General features: G+C 54.8%; 1 protein-coding gene across 1 annotated transcript; it reads right to left on the bottom strand.

Annotated features, from left to right (window-relative positions):
* Positions 1 to 2,293: 2,293 nt before the first annotated feature.
* Positions 2,294 to 21,290, bottom strand: PAX4 (paired box 4). The gene is made up of 11 exons (XM_090134392.1): positions 21,120 to 21,290; positions 12,689 to 12,747; positions 11,618 to 11,748; positions 11,317 to 11,532; positions 8,769 to 8,847; positions 8,041 to 8,184; positions 6,204 to 6,286; positions 4,553 to 4,622; positions 4,351 to 4,409; positions 4,000 to 4,099; positions 2,294 to 2,572 (listed from the first exon to the last, which is right to left on the bottom strand). The coding sequence occupies exons 1-11, from the start codon at positions 21,224 to 21,226 to the stop codon at positions 2,367 to 2,369; spliced, it is 1,254 nt and encodes a 417-aa protein (XP_089990518.1). The 5' UTR covers positions 21,227 to 21,290; the 3' UTR covers positions 2,294 to 2,366.
* Between the last annotated feature and the right edge of the window lie 264 nt (positions 21,291 to 21,554).

The following is a 21,554-nucleotide window of genomic DNA, read 5'->3' as shown; positions in this document are numbered from 1 at the left end:
TATTATTATTATTATTCAGGCAGTTAAGTTTTTAAGTACTTTTGAAGACCTGTGTATGAAAATGCATTCTGGACTCCCAACCCCGTGCCCAAACGCTGCCCCCATCACTGTCCTCATGCAGACCTCTCCATCCCCATCCCCATCCCATCCCCAATCCCAACCCCTCTCTGGCTCCTGAAGGGAACTGATAAACAGGAATAGAGCTGGATGGGGCCCTGGGCATCCTGATCTGGTGGTGGGCACTCAGACCACGGCAAGAGGTGGTGGTGGGGGGGTATTTGGGGTCCCTTCCAACCCAAGCATTCTATGATTTCAAGAACTCATCCAACTCAACAATCCTATGGCTCTATGATCTTTAAAGATCCTTTCAACTCAACCACAACCCAGCCCCCGACCCCAACCCAACCCCAACACAGCGCAACACAACCCCAACCCAATCCCAACTCAACCCCAAACCCAACCCAGCCCCAACCCCAACCCCAAACCCTAACCCAAACCCAATTCCAACCCCAGCTCAACCGCAAATCCAATCCCAACCCAACCCCAGCTCAACCCCAAATCCAATCCCAACCCCAACTCCAACCCTACTCAACCAAATGCAACCCAACCCCAACCTCAACACAACCCCAACTCAATCCTAATCCAGTCCCAAACCCAACCCAACCCCAACCCGACTCCAACACAGTGTAACTCAACCCCAACCCCAATTCAATCCAACCCGAACCCAACACGGTCCCAACCCGATCCAACCCAACACAACCCAATGCAATCCAACCCAACTCTTATCTCCAACCAAACTCAGTCCCAACCCAACCCCAATACGACACAACCCCATCAAAATTCCAGACCTACCCCAGCACCACTCCAACTTCAACCCAACTCAATCCCAATCCCAACCCCAACTCCAGCCCAACACCAACCCCATCCCCAAACCAATGCAACCCAACCCCAATCCCAACTTCAACACAACCCCGACTCAAACCCAACCCAACTCTGAACCCCAACCCCAACCCTACTCCAACCCCAACTGAACCCTAACTCAACCCCAACCCAACCCCAACCCAAACTCAATCCCAACCCCAACCCAGTGCAACCCAGCCTAATCCCAACGCCAATTCAATCCAACTCCAACCCCAACCCCAAACCAAAACCAATCCCAGCTCCAGCCGCAGCCCCAACCCAACTCTGACCCCATCTGAACCCAACCCAACTCCAAACCCCAAAACTGAACCCCAACCCAACTCCAACCCCAACCCCAACACCAATCCAACTCCAACCCAACTCAGTCCCAAGCACAACCCCAACCCCAATGCAACCCTACCCTACCTCAAACTCAACTCAATCCCAACCCTAACCCAACCCCAACACCAACCCAACCCCCAAACCAACCCCAACCCCAACCCCAACTCAATCCCAACCCAATCCCAGCCCCAGCCCAACTCAATCCCAGCCCTAACTCAACCCCAATGCCAACCTAACCCCCAACCCCAACTCAATCTCAACCCAACCCCAACCCAACACCAACCCTAATCCAACCCCAACCCCAACTCAATCACAACGTCAACCCAACCCCAACTCAACCCCAACCCCAACTTAATCCCAACCCTAACCGTAACCCAACCCCAACGCCAACCCAACCCCAACTCAACCCCAACCCTAACTCAATCCCAACCCAACCCCAAACCCACCCCAATCCCAATCCCAACTCAACCCCAACCCCAACCCCAACTCAACCCCAACTCAATCCCAACCCCAACCCCAACTCAACCCCAACTCAATCCCAACCCCAAACCCAACCCCAATGCCAGCCCAGCCCCAACTCAACCCCAACCCCAATTCAATCCCATCCCAACCCCAAACCCAACCCCAACTAAATCCCAACTCTAACCCCAACCCCAACGCCAATCCAACCCCAACCCAACCCCAACCCCAACTCAACTCAACCCATCTCAATCCCAACCCAATCCCAATCCCATCCTTTTCATGGTTCTGTGATCTCAGGACTGAACTCAGATGCTGAGGAAAATGGGAAGGGAACAATCCTGATCTTTTTGCAGGGCGGAACGATTGGGATATCAGGGCTGTGTGCTCCTGGGATGGTGGGTTTTTTTTGCTTAGAGGTCCCCATAGAACAGTTTTTGCTCACAAGAAGCATTTTTTCCTGCATACAAAGCCCCCCTCTGCACACCGGTGTCAATCTCCCTCAAATAAAACAAGGCTCTTTGCTGGCAGTGGAGGAGTTGGCCGTGGTTCTATCATTAAATTACATTTCTACAGAAACAAAACACCAAAACTTTTTATTTAGAGCAAAGAACAAAGCGTGGGGGCTTTCCAGGACAGTGACTTTTTGGTGCAATGTCTTCAGATCAATGTGAATCCATGCGTGTCCATCCTCCTCTGGTGCACGATCCGGGGGCCCCATGCTGCAACCCCCCATTGCCCAGCATGCTCAGAGTCAGGGGTAGGGGGGGAGCATGGAGGTGGGCAGTGGGGTGCAGCGGGGGGCAGGAGGGCAGCAGGGCCAAGGGGGGGCCCTCCAAGGGCTGCCAGGGAGTTGGGAGGGGGCTGCTGCCTGCGGGATGGCACAGGGGACAGGTAGGGGAGGGCTGAAGGTGCCTACCCCACTGCAGACCCTCATGGGGCTGGAGGTAAGTGGGGAGGAGGTCCCTGCACCCCCTGAACACCACGCAGTGCCCTGAGACCCCTCCTTGGCTATGCTCCCCCCAGCTGAACCCCAACCCAACTCCGACCCCAATTCAGTCCAACGCCAACCCAACTCAATCCCAAACCAACTCCAAACCCCAAACTCGACCCCAACTACAACCCCAACACCAATCCAACTCCAACCCGACTCAATCTCAACTCAACCTCAACCCCAGTGTAACCCAATCCAATCCAATCCCAACTCAATCCCAACCACAACCCCAACCCCAACCCCAATCCCAATCCAATCCAATCCCAACTCAATCCCAACCACAACCCCAACCCCAACCCCAATCCCAATCCAATCCAATCCCAACTCAATCCCAACTCAATCCCAACCCCAACCCCAATCCCAATGCAACCCAATCCAATCCCAACTCAATCCCAACCACAACCTCAAACTCAACCCCAACACAACCCAATCCAATCCAATCCAATCCAATCCAATCCAATCCAATCCAATCCAATCCAATCCAATGCAACCCAATCCAATCCAATCCCAACTCAATCCCAACCCCAACCCCAATCCCAATGCAACCCAATCCAATCCAATCCCAACTCAATCCCAACTCAATCCCAACCCCAACCCCAATGCAACCCAATCCAATCCAATCCCAACTCAATTCCAACCACAACCCCAACCCCAACCCCAATGCAACCCAATCCAATCCAATCCAATCCCCAACCCCAACCCCAATGCAACCCAATCCAATCCAATCCAGTCCAACCCAATCCAATCCCAACTCAATCCCAACCCCAACCCCAATGCAACCCAACCCTACCTCAAACTCAACTCAATCCCAACCCTAACCCAACCCCAATGCCAACACAACCCTCAACCCACACCAACACCAACCCTAAGCCAACCCCAACCCCAATGCAACCCAATCCAATCCAATCCCAACTCAATCCCAACCCCAACCCCAATGCAACCCAACCCTACCTCAAACTCAACTCAATCCCAACCCTAACCCAATCCCAATGCCAACACAACCCTCAACCCAGACCAACACCAACCCTAAGCCAACCCCAACCCCAACCCAACTCCCAAACCAACCCCAACCCCAACCCCAACTCAATCCCAACCCAACCCCAACTCAATCCCAAGCCTAACCCAATCCCAATGCCAACACAACCCTCAACCCACACCAACACCAACCCTAAGCCAACCCCAACCCCAACCCAACCCCCAACCCAACCCCAACCCCAACCCCAACTCAATCCCAACCCAACCCCATCTCAATCCCAACCCTAACCCAACCCCAACACCAACCCCACCCCTCGTGCCCTCCTTACCACAGCAGCCAGCATCCCATGAGCAAGTTCTGGGGGTGCAGATGTGCAAAGGGGGGGCTCTGAGGGGCTCCAACAAGCTGGGGGGGGCAACTGGGAGGTGCTGGGGGGGAGCAGAGAGCAGAGCATCACTCAACATCCATTGGGAGGGCTGGGTCATAGTGAGGGAGGGGGGTCTGCACCCTTGGGGGAGGGGGGGAAAGGTCTCCTGGGGAGGGTGTCGCCATGGCTGCACACTCCAGCCCTTCAGGATGACATTTGTAGGGGGGAAGGGGCGGGGGGGGGGGGGGGGAGATGCTGGGAAACAGTACAGACCCCCCCCCCCTCCCCATGCAGGTCCAGCCCTTCTCATACCTGTGCGGAGATGGGGGCTGTCGTGGCAGGGGGGGACAGGAGCCACTCACAGCAGGATCCTACATGGTGGACCCTGCGTTGGGTTGGGGGGCACAAGGAGGGGCCGTGCCCCCCCTCCAGCCCGGTTTGCAGCCCCTCCTTCAGGCCAGAAGATGGGGGTCCTGCCCCCTCTTTCCCCCCCCCCCAACCTGGGGGCTCTCACCTGCACCATTGGCCTCCATCCGTTGCCTGGCTTCACGTCGCCATTTGGCTCTTCTGTTGGAGAACCACACCTGGGGGTGAAGGGGGGGGGAGGGGGTGCTGAGGTTGTGCCCCCTCTGTGCCCTGCTCGATGCCAACGAGCGTGCAACAGAGTGTGCAATAGAGCGTGCACGGATGTGCCATGCAATGTGCCAAGGGGTGAGCAAGAAAGCTGTGCTGCGGGCATGGAGCATGTGTGGGTGTGCCATGGAGTGTGCAAGGATGTGCCATGGAGTGTGCAAGGATGTGCCATGGAGTGTGCCAAGAATATGTCATGCAATGTGCAGGAGTGTGCCAAGGAGTGTGCAAGGATGTGCCATGGAGTGTGCAAAGATGTGCCATGGAGTGTGCAAGGATGTGCCGTGCAACATGCAGGAGCGTGCCAAGGAGTGTGCAAGGATGTGCCATGGAGCGTGCCAAGGACTGTGCATGGGTGTGCCATGGAGTGTGCAAGGATGTGCCACGCAACATGCAGGAGCGTGCCAAGGAGTGTGCAAGGATGTGCCATGGAGCGTGCCAAGGACTGTGCAAGGATGTGCCACGCAACATGCAGGAGTGTGCCAAGGACTGTGCAAGGATGTGTCATGGAGTGTGCAAGGATGTGCCATGCAACATGCAGGAGCATGCCGTGGAGTGTGCGAGGAGTGTGCAACAGAGTGTGCCATAGAGTGTGCGAGGATGTGCCAAGGAGTGTGCAACTGAGTGTGCCATGGAGCGTGCCAACAATATGTCATGCAACGTGCAGGAGTGTGCCATGGAGTGTGCAAAATGGTTGTGCACAAGACATACACATGCAGCAGAGGAGTGCACAGTGGGGGTCTGTGCAACAAATGCGTGTACAAAACAGGCACACGCATCACAGGGGTGCACAGTGCAGGTGTGTGCAATACATGCGTGTGCAAAACAGGCATATGCAACATAGCTGTGCACAATGCAGGTCTGTGCAACACATACATGTGCAATGGGGATCTGTGCAACACATGCATGTGCAGAAAAGACACATGCAACACAGGAGTGCACAATGGTGGTCTGTGCAACAAATGCGTGTGCAAAACAGACATGTGCAACACAGGGGTGCAGAATGGGAGTCTGTGCAACACATGCATGTGCAAAACAGGCACATGCATCACAGGGGTGCACAATGCAGGTGTGTGCAATACATGCGTGTGCAAACAAGCATATGCAACACAGGAGTGCACAATGGGGATCTGTGCAACACATGCACGTGTAACACAGCCATGTGCAACAAAGGGGTGCAGTGGGGGTCTGTGCAACACACACACGTGCAAAACAGGCATATGCAACACAGGGGTGTGCAGTGGGGGTCTGTGCAACACATGCATTTGCAAGACAGGCATATGCAACAAAGGGGTGAGCAAGGGAGGTCTGTGAAACACACGCATGTGCAAAATAGTTGTATGCAACACAGGTGTGTGCAATGGAGGCCTGTGCAACACACACACGTGCAAAACCGGCACATGCATCACAGGAGTGCAGAATGGTGGTCTGTGCAACACACGCACATGCAACACAGTCGCATACAACACAGGGGTGTGCAACGGGGGCCTGTGCAACACACGCACGTGCAACACAGGTGTGCCCATGCACCATACCTGGACGGTGATGTCTGGCAGCTGCGTGGCTGCAGCCAAGCGTCCCCGCGTGCTGCTGTCCGGGTATTGCTCCCTTTGGAACTCTGCAGATGGCTTGGCTTTGCAATCAGCCCCCACCCTTCGCTGCCAACCCTAACCCAACCCCAATGCCAACCTAACCCCCAACCCCAACTCAATCTCAACCCAATCCCAAACCCAACCCCAACGTCAACTGAACCCCAAACCCAACTCAATCCCAACCCAACCCCAACTCAACCCCAACACCAATCCAACCCCAACCCCAACTCAATGCAAACCCTAATGCCAACCCCAACGCCAACCCAGCCCCAACTCAACCCCAGCCCTAACTCAACCCCAATACCAACCTAACCCCCAACCCCAATTCAATCCCAACCCAATCCCAACCCAACACCAAAGCCAACCCAACCCAACCCCAACTCAATCACAACGTCAACCAAACCCCAATTCAATCCCAACCCCAACTTAATCCCAACCCTAACCCTAACCCAACCCCAATTCAATCCCAACCCCAACTCAATCCCAACCCAACCCCTAACCCAACCCCAACCCCAACTTAATCCCAACCCAACCCTAACCCAACCCCAACCCCAACCCCAACTCAATCACAACGTCAACCCAACACCAACTCAACCCCAACCCCAACTTAATCCCAACCCTAACCCTAACCCAACCTGAACCCAACCTCAACTCAACCCCAACCCAACACCAACCCCAACTCAATCACAACGTCAACGCAACCCCAATTCAACCCCAACTCAATCCCAACCCAACCCCAACCCCAACTAAATCCCAACCCAACCCCAATCCCAACCCCAAACCCAACCCCAATGCCAGCCCAGCCCCAACCCTAACTCAATCACAACGTCAACCAAACCCCAATCTAACCCCAACCCCAACTTAATCCCACCCCTAACCCTAACCCCAACGCCAACCCAACCCCAAACCTAACCCCAACCCCAACTCAATCCCAACCCAACCCCAAACCCATCCCCAACCCCAACCCCAACTCAACCCCAACTCCATCCCAACCCCAAACCCAACCCCAATGCCAGCCCAGCCCCAACTCAACCCCAACCCCAACTCAATCACAATGTCAACTGAACCCCAATTCAACCCCAACCCCAACTTAATCCCACCCTTAACCCCAACTCAATCCCAACCCCAAACCCAACCCCAATGCCAGACCAACCCCAACTCAATCCCAACCCTAACTCAATCCCAACCCAATCCCAAACCGAACCCCAACGTCAACTGAACCCCAACCCCAACTCAATCCCAACCCAACCCCAAACCCAACCCCAACTAAATCCCAACTCTAACTCAACCCCAACACCAATCCAACCCCAAACCCAGCCCCAACCCCAACTCAATGCAAACCCTAACCAACCCCAACGCCAACCCAACGCCATCCCAGCCCCAACTCAATCCCAGCCCTAACTCAACCCCAATGCCAACCTAACCCCCAACCCCAACTCAATCTCAACCCAATCCCAACCCAACACCAACCCTAACCCAACCCCAACCCCAACTCAATCTCAACCCAACCCTAACCCAACACCAACCCTAACCCAACCCCAACCCCAACTCAATCCCAACCCAACCCCAACCCAACACCAACCCTAACCCAACCCCAACCCCAACTCAATCTCAACCCAACCCTAACCCAACACCAACCCCAACCCAACCCCAACCCCAACTCAATCCCAACCCAACCCCAACCCAACACCAACCCTAACCCAACCCCAACTCAATCACAACACGGACTCAACCCCAACCCAACGAAGTCCGATGAGCGCCCACAGCAACAGACCCCCACCTTCCTCCAGGGCTTTGGATTGCTGGTGGGACAGCATCGTCCTGCTGCGCTGTCTGCTGCGGCCCGGGGGGGTTCCTGGGGGGGTCCCTGAGGGGGTCCTTGGGGGGGCTTGGGGTTCTGCAGCTCTGATGGGAGAGGAGGGGGCTGGGGGGGATGGGATGGAGAGGGAGGGGTGGGGATAGGAAAGGAGAAAGTGGGTGCCTGCATCCGTGTGTGTGTGTGCATGTCTGCAGGTGTGCATGCATCTGTGTGTGTGTGTGTGTGCATGTCTGCAGGTGTGCATGCATCCTTGTGTGTGTGCGCATGTCTGCAGGTGTGCATGCATCCTGGCCTGTGCATGTCTGCAAACACGCGTGCATCCAAATGTATGTGTGCATGTCTGCAGGTGTGCATGCAGCCAAATGTGTGTGCACGCTTGCAGCTGTGCATGCATCCTGGTGTGTGCATGCATCCAAATGCGTGTGCAGCTCTGCAGGTGTGCATGCATCCAAATGCGTGCATGTCTGCAGGTGTGCATGCATCTGTGTGTGTGTGCACGTCTGCAAAAGATGCATGCATCCAAACGTGTGCGTGCATCTCTGCCGGCACCCGCATGCATCCTTGTGCATGCACGTCTGCAAATATCCATGCACCCTTGCATCTGTGCATGCCTGCAGGTGTGTGCATGCATCCTTGCGTGTGTTTGCACGCCCGCAGGCGTGCATCCAAAGCCACGTGTGCACACATACCCACGTTCTCCCCCCCTGGCAGCAGTGTGGGGCGCAGCGTGCCCTGCAGACCCCTCAGCACCCGATTGATGGAGGAGACCTGGGGAGGAGATGGGGCTGCAGATGGGATGGGAAGGGGGGGGGGCAGGGGGGTGGGCAGCACTGTGGGAGCACGAGGAGCATCACCCCCAACCCCCCCATCCCAAATCCTCCCTAGTCTGGCTCTATGCAGCCCACCCCAAACATGAGACCCCCACTCTCGTATCTCCTCGCACCCCCAAACCCAGGAGCCCCCCACCCTCACGTCCCCATTCAGCCACCCCCTAAAAATGGGACCCCCCACCCTCACATCCCCATGTACCCCTAACCCTAGGACCCCCCCACCATCATCCCCCCTCACATCCCTATGCAACCCCCCCAACCCCAAACACAGGACCCCCACCCTTACATCTCCATGCATCTTCCCCTCAAAATGGGACCCCCACCTTCATATCCCCATTCATCCATCCCCCCAAAATGGGACCCCCATCCTCACATCCCCATGCAACCCCCCCAAAAATGGGACCTCCAACCTCACATCCCCATGCATCTCCCCCCCAAAATTGGACACCCACCCTTGCATCCCCACACACACCCCAAAACAGGACCCCCACCCTCACATCCCCATTCAGCCACCCCCCAAAATGGGACCCCCATCCACGCATCCCCATGCAGCCCCAATCCCAGGACCCCCACCCTCACATCCCCATTCAGCCACCCCCCAAAATGGGACCCCCACCCTCACATCCGCACACACCCACCCTCAACATGGGTCCCTCACCCCCAAAATGAGACCCCCACCCTCACATCCTTATGCAACCTCCCCAAAATGGGACCCCCACCCTCACATCCTTATGCATCCCCAATCCCAGGACCCCCACCCTCTCATCCCCATTCAGCCACCCCCTAAAAATGAGACCCCCACCCTCACATCCCTATGCAACCCCCCAAAAATGGGACCCCCACCTTCGCATCCCCACGCATCCCCAATCCCAGGACCCCCACCCTCACATCCCCATGCATCTCTCCCCCAAAATGGGACCCTCACCCTCACATCCCCACTCAGCCACCCCCTAAAAATGAGACCCCCATCCTCACATCCCTGTGCAACTCCCCCAAATATGGGACCCCCACCCTGACATCCCCACGCATCTCCACTCCAAAATGGGACCCCCACCCTCACATCCCCACGCATCCCCAATCCCAGGACCCCCACCCTCACATCCCCATGCATCTCTCCCCCAAAACGGGACCCCCACCCTCACATCCCCACTCAGCCACCCCCTAAAAATGAGACCCCCACCCTCACATCCCTATGCAACCTCCCCAAAAATGGGACCCCCACCCTTGCATCCCCACGCATCCCCAATCCCAGGACCCCCACCCTCACATCCCCACGCATCTCCCCCCCAAAATGGGACCCTCACCCTCACATCCCCACTCAGCCACCCCCTAAAAATGAGACCCGCACCCTCACATCCCCACGCATCTCCCCCCCAAAATGGGACCCCCACCCAAACATCCCCACACACCCACCCTCAACTTGGGTCCCTCACCCCCAAAATGAGACCCCCACCCTCACATCCCTATGCAACCTCCCCAAAAATGGGACCTCCACCCTCACATCCCCACGCATCTCCACTCCAAAATGGGACCCCCACCCTCACATCCTTATGCATCCCCAAACCCAGGACCCTCACCCTCACATCCCCATTCAGCCAGCCCCCAAAATGAGACCCCCACCCTCACATCCGCACACACCCACCCTCAACATGGGTCCCTCACCCCCAAAATGAGACCCCCCACCCTCACATCCCTATGCAACCTCCCCAAAAATGGGACCCCCACCCTCGCATCCCCACTCAGCCACCCCCTAAAAATGAGACCCCATCCTCACATCCCTGTGCAACTCCCCCAAAATGGGACCCCCACCCGAACATCCCCACACACCCACCCTCAACTTGGGTCCCTCACCCCCAAAATGAGACCCCCACCCTCACATCCCTATGCAACCTCCCCAAAAATGGGACCCCTACCCTCGCATCCCCACGCATCCCCAATCCCAGGACCCCCACCCTCACATCCCCATTCAGCCACCCCCCAAAATGGGACCCTCACCCTCACATCCCCACTCAGCCACCCCCTAAAAATGAGACCCCCATCCTCACATCCCTGTGCAACTCCCCCAAATATGGGACCTCCACCCTGACATCCCCACGCATCTCCACTCCAAAATGGGACACCCACCCTCGCATCCTTATGCATCCCCAATCCCAGGACCCCCACACTCACATCCCCACGCATCTCCCCCCCAAAATGGGACCCCCACCCTCACATCCCCACACACCCACCCTCAACATGGGTCCCTCACCCCCAAAATGAGACCCCCACCCTCACATTCCTATGCAACCTCCCCAAAAATGGGACCTCCACCCTCGCATCCCCACGCATCCCCAATCCCAGGACCCCCGTCCTCACATCCCCACTCATCCCCACCACCCCCATTTCCCCCCCCCCCATCCCCACTCACGCTGGGGGTTCTCAGGTTGCCACAGAGCCCCTCCAGCTGCAGCTTCTGCCTGATCTCCCACGCAAAGAGGGACGGCTGCTCACGCTTCAGCTGCACGATTCGTGCCACCACGGCGGGGGTAACAGCACGAGGTTTACTACCCCCAAAACTTTTGGGTCTTAACGAACCAGTCCGGTAATAACGACTCAAGATTTTACTGACGCAACCATTGGATACCTATAGGGTAGATTTTGGGGAAATGAGGGGAGATTTGGGGGTTTGGGGACCCCCACCCCCTCTAAGGACCCCCATCCTTGCGCACCTGGAGGCTGCGGGAGATGTCGGTGCTGCGCACGCCGTGTGCTGCCAGCTGGATGATGCTCTGCCTCTTGCATGGGGGGAGAGGGCAGCCGTTGGTGTAGACCCCCCCCAGCTGGTTGATGCTGCTGGGGCCTGGGGGTGAGCAGGGGGGAAGGGGGGGAATTCAATCGTGGAAGGTGGAGGGGTGAGGATGGGGAGGTGGGGGTCCCCGTCCTCTGTGTGCGGAGAGAAAGGTGTGCCAAGTTGTGGGGAGGTGGAGTTGAAGGGGGGATCGGTGGTGTTGGGGTGGGTGGGAGTGTGCAAGGATGGGCCGTGGGGTGTGTGGGAGTGTGTAAGGATGGGCCGTGGGGTGTGTGGGAGTGTGCAAGGATGGGCTGTGCAATGTGGGGGGGGTGTGGAGCAAAGCGTGTGCCATGGGGATGTGCCGTGGAGTGTGCTGTGAAGTGTGCCAAGGAGTGTGCGACAGAACGTGCATGGAGTGTGCAAGGGTGTGCCAGAGAGTGAACCGTGGAACGTGCAACAAAATGTGCCGTGGAGTTGTGAAAGGGTGTGCCACAGTGAGCCAAGGAGTGTGTAACAGAATGTGCCGTGGAGTGTGCATGGGTGTGCCACGGTGTGAGCCATGGAGCGTGCAACAAAAAGTGCCATGGGGATGTGCCATGGAGTGTGCAGGGATGTGGCAGAGAGTGAGCTATGGAGTGTGCAACAAAGCGTGCCAAGGAGTGTGCCAAGAAGTGTGCAACAAAGCATGCCATGGAGTGTGCAAGGATGTGCCATGGGGTGTGCCAAGAGTTTGCAACAGTGCATGCCATGGAGTGTGCAAGGATGTGCCGCAGAGTGAGCCATGGAGCATGCAACAGGTGTGCCAAGGAGTGTGCAAGAAAGCATGCCATGGAGTGTGCAAGGATGTGCCATAGAGTGAGCCATGGAGTGTGCAACAGAGTGTGCCGTGGCCATGGAGAGGGCAAGGATGTGCCACGGAGCATGCAACAGAGCATGCCACGGGGTGTGCAAGGATGTGCAACTGAGTGTGCAACTGAGTGTGCAACGGAGCGTGGCACGGGGGGCTCACCTCGCTGCTGCATGGAGAGGCGACGCGGGGTCTTCATGCTGGGGGGGCTCATCCTGGAGCTGTTGACACACCAAACCCCAAAGCATGGAACCCTGAGGCACCAAACCCTATAGCACCAAACCCCAAAGCACTGAACCCCAAAGAAGGAAATCACGATTCACAAAACCCCAAAGCGTTGAGCCCCAAAAGGCCAAACCCCAAAGCGCTGAACCGTGATGCAGTGAACCCTGAAGCACCAAACCCCAAAGCACTAAAATCCAAAGCTCTGAACCCCAAAGCACCAAACGCCAAAGCAATGAACCCTGATGCTCTGAACCCTGACACACCAAACCCTGATGCACCAAACCCCAAAGGACTGAACCCCAAAGCACTGAATCTGGACACACCAAACCCCAAAGCACCAAACCCCAAAGGTCTGGGCCCCAAAGCATCAAACCCCAAAGCATTGAACCCCCAAAGCTCCAAGCTCTGACATACAAAACCTCAGTGCATGGAATCCTGAAAGCCCCAGACCCCAAAGTACTCAACCCCAAAGCTCCAAACCCCAAAGCACTGAACCCCAAAGCACCAAACCCCAAAGCATTGAGCCCCAAAGCACCAAACCCTGATGCATCAAACCCCAAAGCACCAAACCCCAAAGCACTGAATCCCAAAGACTGAATCTGGACACACCAAACCCCAAAGCACTGAACCCTGATGCTCTGAACCCTGACACACCAAAACCCCAAAGCACCAAACCCCAAAGGTCTGGGCCCCAAAGCATCAAACCCCAAAGCATTGAACCCCCAAAGCTCCAAGCTCTCACACACCAAACCTCAAAGCATGGAACCCTGAAAGCCCCAAACCCCAAAGCACTGAACCCCAAAGCTCCAAACCCTGAAGCACCAAACCCCAAAGCATCAAACCCCAAAGCACTGAACCCCAAAGCACTGAACCCCAAAGCATCAAACCCCAAAGCACTGAATCTGGATGCACAAAACCTGAAAGCACTGAACCCTGAAGCACCAAACCCCAAAGCACTGAACCCCAAAGCTCCAAACCCCAAAGCCCTGAACCCCAAAGCACTGAACCCCAAAGCATCAAAACCCGATGCACCAAACCCCAAAGCATTGAACCCCCCAAAGCTCCAAGCTCTGACACACAAAACCCCAAAGCACCAAACCCTGAAGTCCCCTTATCCAAAGCACCAAACCCCAAAGCACCAAACCCTGATGCATCAAACCCCAAAGCACCAAACCCCAAAGCAATGAATCCCAAAGACTGAATCTGGACACACCAAACCCCAAAGCACTGAACCCTGATGCTCTGAACCCTGACACACCAAAACCCCAAAGCACCAAACCCCAAAGAAATGAACCCCAAAGCACTGAATCTGGACACACCAAACCCCAAACCACCAAACCCCAAAGGTCTGGGCCCCAAAGCATCAAACCCCAAAGCATTGAACCCCCAAAGCTCCAAGCTCTGACATACAAAACCTCAGTGCATGGAATCCTGAAAGCCCCAAACCCCAAAGCTCTGAACCCCAAAGCTCCAAACCCCAAAGCACTGAACCCCAAAGCATCAAACCCCAAAGCATTGAGCCCCAAAGCACCAAACCCCAAAGCATTGAGCCCCAAAGCACCAAACCCTGATGCACCAAACCCCAAAGCACTGAATCTGGATGCACAAAACTCGAAAGCACTGAACCCTGAAGCACCAAACCCCAAAGCACTGAACCCCAAAGCTCCAAACCCCAAAGCCCTGAACCCCAAAGCACTGAACCCCAAAGCATCAAAACCCGATGCACCAAACCCCAAAGCATTGAACCCCCCAAAGCTCCAAGCTCTGACACACAAAACCCCAAAGCACCAAACCCTGAAGTCCCCTTATCCAAAGCACTGAACCCCAAAGCACCAAACCCTGATGCATCAAACCCCAAAGCACCAAACCCCAAAGCACTGAATCCCAAAGACTGAATCTGGACACACCAAACCCCAAAGCACTGAACCCTGATGCTCTGAACCCTGACACACCAAAACCCCAAAGCACCAAACCCCAAAGGACTGAACCCCAAAGCACTGAATCTGGACACACCAAACCCCAAATCACCAAACCCCAAAGGTCTGGGCCCCAAAGCATCAAACCCCAAAGCATTGAACCCCCAAAGCTCCAAGCTCTCACACACCAAACCCCAAAGCATGGAACCCTGAGGCACCAAACCCTATAGCACCAAACCCCAAAGCACTGAACCCCAAAGAAGCAAATCATGATACACAAAACCCCAAAGCGTTGAGCCCCAAAAGGCCAAACCCCAAAGCGCTGAACCGTGAGGCACTGAACCCTGAAGCACCAAACCCCAAAGCACTAAAATCCAAAGCTCTGAACCCCAAAGCACCAAACCCTGATGCACCAAACCCCAAAGCACTGAATCCCAAAGCACTGAATCTGGACACACCAAACCCCAAAGCACTGAACCCTGATGCTCTGAACCCTGACACACCAAACCCCAAAGCACCAAACCCCAAAGAAATGAACCCCAAAGCACTGAATCTGGACACACCAAACCCCAAAGCACCAAACCCCAAAGGTCTGGGCCCCAAAGCATCAAACCCCAAAGCATTGAACCCCCAAAGCTCCAAGCTCTCACACACCAAACCCCAAAGCACTGAACCCCAAAGCTCCAAACCCCAAAGCACTGAACCCCAAAGCACCAAACCCCAAAGCATTGAGCCCCAAAGCACCAAACCCTGATGCACCAAACCCCAAAGCACTGAATCTGGATGCACAAAACCTGAAAGCACTGAACCCTGAAGCACCAAACCCCAAAGCACCAAACCCCAAAGCTCCAAACCCCAAAGCCCTGAACCCCAAAGCACTGAACCCCAAAGCATCAAAACCCGATGCACCAAACCCCAAAGCATTGAACCCCCCAAAGCTCCAAGCTCTGACACACAAAACCCCAAAGCACCAAACCCTGAAGTCCCCTTATCCAAAGCACTGAACCCCAAAGCACCAAACCCTGATGCATCAAACCCCAAAGCACCAAACCCCAAAGCACTGAATCCCAAAGACTGAATCTGGACACACCAAACCCCAAAGCACTGAACCCTGATGCTCTGAACCCTGACACACCAAACCCCAAAGCACCAAACCCCAAAGGTCTGGGCCCCAAAGCATCAAACCCCAAAGCATTGAACCCCCAAAGCTCCAAGCTCTGACACACCAAACCTCAGTGCATGGAATCCTGAAAGCCCCAAACCCCAAAGCACTGAACCCCAAAGCTCCAAACCCCAAAGCACTGAACCCCAAAGCACCAAACCCCAAAGCACTGAACCCCAAAGCACTGAACCCCAAAGCACCAAACCCCAAAGCACTGAATCTGGATGCACAAAACCTGAAAGCACTGAACCCCAAAGCACCAAACCCCAAAGCACTGAACCCCAAAGCTCCAAACCCCAAAGCCCTGAACCCCAAAGCACTGAACCCCAAAGCATCAAAACCCGATGCACCAAACCCCAAAGCATTGAACCCCCCAAAGCTCCAAGCTCTGACACACAAAACCCCAAAGCACCAAACCCCGAAGTCCCCATATCCAAAGCACTGAAACCCAAAGCACCAAACCCTGATGCATCAAACCCCAAAGCCCCAAACCCCAAAGCACTGAACCCTGATGCTCTGAACCCTGACACACCAAAACCCCAAAGCACCAAAACCCAAAGGACTGAACCCCAAAGCACTGAATCTGGACACACCAAACCCCAAAGCACCAAACCCCAAAGGTCTGGGCCCCAAAGCATCAAACCCCAAAGCATGGAACCCCCAAAGCTCCAAGCTCTCACACACCAAACCCCAAAGCATGGAACCCTGAGGCACCAAACCCTATAGCACCAAACCCCAAAGCACTGAACCCCAAAGAAGGAAATCACGATTCACAAAACCCCAAAGCGTTGAGCCCCAAAAGGCCAAACCCCAAAGCGCTGAACCGTGATGCAGTGAACCCTGAAGCACCAAACCCCAAAGCACTAAAATCCAAAGCTCTGAACCCCAAAGCACCAAACCCCAAAGCACCAAACCCCAAAGCACTGAATCCCAAAGACTGAATCTGGACACACCAAACCCCAAAGCACTGAACCCTGATGCTCTGAACCCTGACACACCAAAACCCCAAAGCACCAAACCCCAAAGGTCTGGGCCCCAAAGCATCAAACCCCAAAGCATTGAACCCCCAAAGCTCCAAGCTCTGACACACCAAACCTCAAAGCATGGAACCCTGAAAGCCCCAAACCCCAAAGCACTGAACCCCAAAGCTCCAAACCCTGAAGCACCAAACCCCAAAGCATCAAACCCCAAAGCACTGAACCCCAAAGCACCAAACCCCAAAGCATTGAGCCCCAAAGCACCAAACCCTGATGCACCAAACCCCAAAGCACTGAATCTGGATGCACAAAACTCGAAAGCACTGAACCCTGAAGCACCAAACCCCAAAGCACTGAACCCCAAAGCTCCAAACCCCAAAGCCCTGAACCCCAAAGCACTGAACCCCAAAGCATCAAAACCCGATACACCAAACCCCAAAGCATTGAACCCCCAAAGCTCCAAGCTCTGACATACAAAACCTCAGTGCATGGAATCCTGAAAGCCCCAGACCCCAAAGTACTGAACCCCAAAGCTCCAAACCCCAAAGCATCAAACCCCAAAGCACTGAACCCCAAAGCACCAAACCCCAAAGCATTGAGCCCCAGAGCACCAAACCCTGATGCACCAAATCCCAAAGCACTAAATCTGGATGCACAAAACTCGAAAGCACTGAACCCCGAAGCACCAAACCCCAAAGCACTGAACCCCAAAGCTCCAAACCCCAAAGCACTGAACCCCAAAGCACTGAACCTCAAAGCATCAAAACCCGATGCACCAAACCCCAAAACATTGAACCCCCCAAAGCTCCAAGCTCTGACACACAAAACCCCAAAGCACCAAACCCTGAAGTCCCCTTATCCAAAGCAATGAACCCCAAAGCACCAAAAGCACCAAACCCCAAAGCACTGAATCCCAAGGACTGAATCTGGACACAACAAACCCCAAAGCACTGAACCCTGATGCTCTGAACCCTGACACACCAAAACCCCAAAGCACCAAAACCCAAAGGACTGAACCCCAAAGCACTGAATCTGGACACACCAAACCCCAAACCACCAAACCCCAAAGGTCTGGGCCCCAAAGCATCAAACCCCAAAGCATTGAACCCCCAAAGCTCCAAGCTCTGACATACAAAACCTCAGTGCATGGAATCCTGAAAGCCCCAAACCCCAAAGCTCTGAACCCCAAAGCTCCAAACCCCAAAGCACTGAACCCCAAAGCTCCAAACCCCAAAGCACTGAACCCCAAAGCACCAAACCCCAAAGCATTGAGCCCCAAAGCACCAAACCCTGATGCACCAAACCCCAAAGCACTGAATCTGGATGCACAAAACCTGAAAGCACTGAACCCCGAAGCACCAAACCCCAAAGCACTGAACCCCAAAGCTCCAAACCCCAAAGCACTGAACCCCATAGCACTGAACCCCAAAGCACTGAACCTCAAAGCATCAAAACCCGATGCACCAAACCCCAAAGCATTGAACCCCCCAAAGCTCCAAGCTCTGACACACAAAACCCCAAAGCACCAAACCCTGAAGTCCCCATATCCAAAGCACCAAACCCCAAAGCACCGAACCCTGATGCACCAAACCCCAAAGCACCAAACCTCAAAGCAATGAAGCCCAAAGCACCAAACCCCGAAGCACTGAACTCCAAAGCACTGAACTCCAAAGCCCTGAATATGGATGCACCAAACCCCAAAACACCAAACCTCAAAGCAATGAACCCCAAAGCATCAGACCTCAAAACAATGAACCCCATAGCACCAAACCCCAAAGCACCAAACCCCAAAGCACTGAATCTGGACACACCAAACCCCAATGCACCAAACCCCACAGCACTGAATCTGGACACACCTAATCCCAAAGCATTGAACCCCAAAGCACCAAACCCTGATGCAACAAATCCCAAAGCACCAAACCTCAAATCAATGAACCCCAAAGCACCAAACCCTGAAGCACCAAACCCCAAAGCACTGAACCCCAAAGCACTGAACTCCAAAGCCCTGAATCTGGATGCACCAAACCCCAAAACATCAAACACCAAAGCACCAAACCCTGATACATCAAACCCCAAAGAAATGAACCCCAAAGCACCAAAGCCAGATGCACAAAGCCCCAAAGAAATGAACCCCGATGCACCAAACCCCAAAGCATCGAACCCCAAAGCTCCAAAGCCCTGAACCCCAAAGCATCAAACCCTGATGCACCAAATCCCAACACACTGAACCTGGATGGACAAAACCCTGATGCACCAAACCCCAAAGCATTGAACCCCCCAAAGCTCCAAGCTCTGACACACAAAACCCCAAAGCACCAAACCCCGAAGTCCCCATATCCAAAGCACTGAACCCCAAAGTCCCAAACCCTGATGCACCAAACCCCCAAAGCACCAAACCCCAAAGCAATGAACCCCGATGCACCAAACCCCAAAGCCCCAAATCCCAAAGCCCCAAACCCCAAAGCTCCAAATCCCAAAGCACCAAAGCCAGATTCACCAAACCCCAAAGAAATGAACCCCAAAGCACCAAACTCTGACACACCACACCCCAAAGCACCGAACCCCAAAGCCCTAAACCCCAAAGCTCCAAAGCCGGATTCACCAAACCCCAAAGAAATGAACCCCAAAGCACCAAACCCCAAAGCACCAAAGCCAGATTCACCAAACCCCAAAGAAATGAACCCCAAAGCACCAAACTCTGACGCACCAAACCCCAAAGAAATGAACCCCGATGCACCAAACCCCAAAGAAATGAACCCCAAAGCACCAAACTCTGACGCACCAAACCCCAAAGAAATGTACCCCAAAGCCCTAAACCCCAAAGCTCCAAAGCCGGATTCACCAAACCCCAAAGAAATGAACCCCAAAGCACCAAACTCTGACACACCACACCCCAAAACACTGAACCCCAAAGCCCCAAACCCCAAAGCACCAAAGCCAGATTCACCAAACCCCAAAGAAATGAACCCCAAAGCACCAAACCCTGATGCACCAAACCCCAAAGCACTGAACCCCAAAGCACCAAACCCCAAAGCTCCAAAGCTGGATTCACCAAACCCCAAAGCACTGAACCCCAAAGCACCAAACTCTGACGCACCAAACCCCAAAGAAATGTACCCGAAAGCCCCAAATCCCAAAGCACCAAAGTTGGATTCACCAAACCCCAAAGAAATGAACCCCAAAGCACCAAACTCTGACACACCAAATCCCAAAACACTGAACCCCAAAGCCCCAAACCCCAAAGCACCAAAGCCAGATTCACCAAACCCCAAAGAAATGAACCCCAAAGCACCAAACTCTGACGCACCAAACCCCAAAGAAATGTACCCCGATGCACCAAACCCCAAAGAAATGAACCCCAAAGCACCAAGCCCTGATGCACCAAACCCCAAAGCACTGAACCCCAAAGCACCAAACCCTGATGCACCAAACCCGGACGCACTGAACCCCAAAGCACCAAACTCTGACGCACCAAACCCCAAAGAAATGAACCCCAAAGCACCAAACTCTGACACACCAAACCCCAAAACACTGAACCCCAAAGCCCCAAACCCCAAAGCACCAAAGCCAGATTCACCAAACCCCAAAGAAATGAACCCCAAAGCACCAAACTCTGACGCACCAAACCCCAAAGCACTGAACCCCGATGCACCAAACCCCAAAGAAATGAACCCCAAAGCACCAAACTCTGATGCACCAAACCCCAAAGCACTGAACCCCGATGCACCAAACCCCAAAGCCCTAAACTCCAAAGCTCCAAAGCCGGATTCACCAAACCCCAAAGAAATGAACCCCAAAGCACCAAACCCTGATGCACCAAACCCCAAAGCACTGAACCCCAAAGCACCAAACTCTGACGCACCAAACCCCAAAGAAATGAACCCCAAAGCACCAAACTCTGACACACCAAACCCCAAAGCACTGAACCCCAAAGCCCTAAACCCCAAAGCTCCAAAGCCGGATTCACCAAACCCCAAAGCACTGAACCCCAAAGCACCAAACTCTGACGCACCAAACCCCAAAGCACTGAACCCCGATGCACCAAACCCCAAAGAAATGAACCCCAAAGCACCAAACTCTGACACACCAAACCCCAAAGCACCGAACCCCAAAACCCCGAACCCCAAATCCCGAACCCCAAAGCCCCAAACCCGGACGCACCGAATCCCGACGCGTCCCTTCCTCTCCGCAGAGCTGTGCGCGGCTTCCTGCGCGCACCCAGCCAACAGAACGCAGCAGCTCAGAGCGCGAACCCAAACGGGACCCGGGGGGGGGGGGGAGGAGGGTGGCTGTGAAATGTGTGAGTTCGGTACCTTCGGAGCCGAACGGAGCCGAGCAGAGCCGGAGAAGCCGAGCTGTGCGGGTGGAGGGTGATGATGAGGGGAGGAAGAGGCGGCCCCGACGGCTCGGAGGAGCGCATCACCCCGCAAAGCAGCTCGGAGTTCCCGCAGAACAAACAGAGCCGGGCCGGGCGGTGCGGCAGATGGTGGGTGTCGGACCCACCATAAAGTCGGCCCAAGCTCCGGTTTATTGCGTGGATGTTTCTGTATGTGTAGATGGATGGATAGATAGATAGATTTATTATTATTATTATTATTATTTTTTGCTCCTGTTGCGCTGAGCAAATAGAGGGAAGCTCGGAGAGATGGGTGCCGAGGGTGCGTTGCGCACCGACCCCGGCACAGATGGCCCCTCGGGCCGGCCCAGATAACGGCGAGTTGTAAACCTCAAAGCATAATATTTGGAGA

The sequence above is a fragment of the Phasianus colchicus genome, chromosome 1 (assembly GCF_987193195.1).
Source record: "Phasianus colchicus chromosome 1, bPhaCol1.hap1.1, whole genome shotgun sequence".
NCBI classification, from domain to species: domain Eukaryota; kingdom Metazoa; phylum Chordata; class Aves; order Galliformes; family Phasianidae; genus Phasianus; species Phasianus colchicus.
Note: the sequence above shows the minus strand (reverse complement) of the source record. Positions and strands in the feature narration are given on the sequence as shown.

What these genes read in the sequence shown, in the direction of transcription:
- PAX4 (XM_090134392.1), bottom strand. Translation starts at nt 21,226, where the DNA reads ATGCGCTCCTCCGAGCCGTCGGGGCCGCCTCTTCCTCCCCTCATCATC. An exon ending in ACATCTCCCGCAGCCTCCAG is followed by an intron (nt 11,533 to 11,617) that starts GTGCGCAAGGAT and finishes TCTACCCTATAG; the next exon opens with GTATCCAATGGTTGCGTCAG. An exon ending in GATGGAGGCCAATGGTGCAG is followed by an intron (nt 4,410 to 4,552) that starts GTGAGAGCCCCC and finishes TCCACCATGTAG; the next exon opens with GATCCTGCTGTGAGTGGCTC.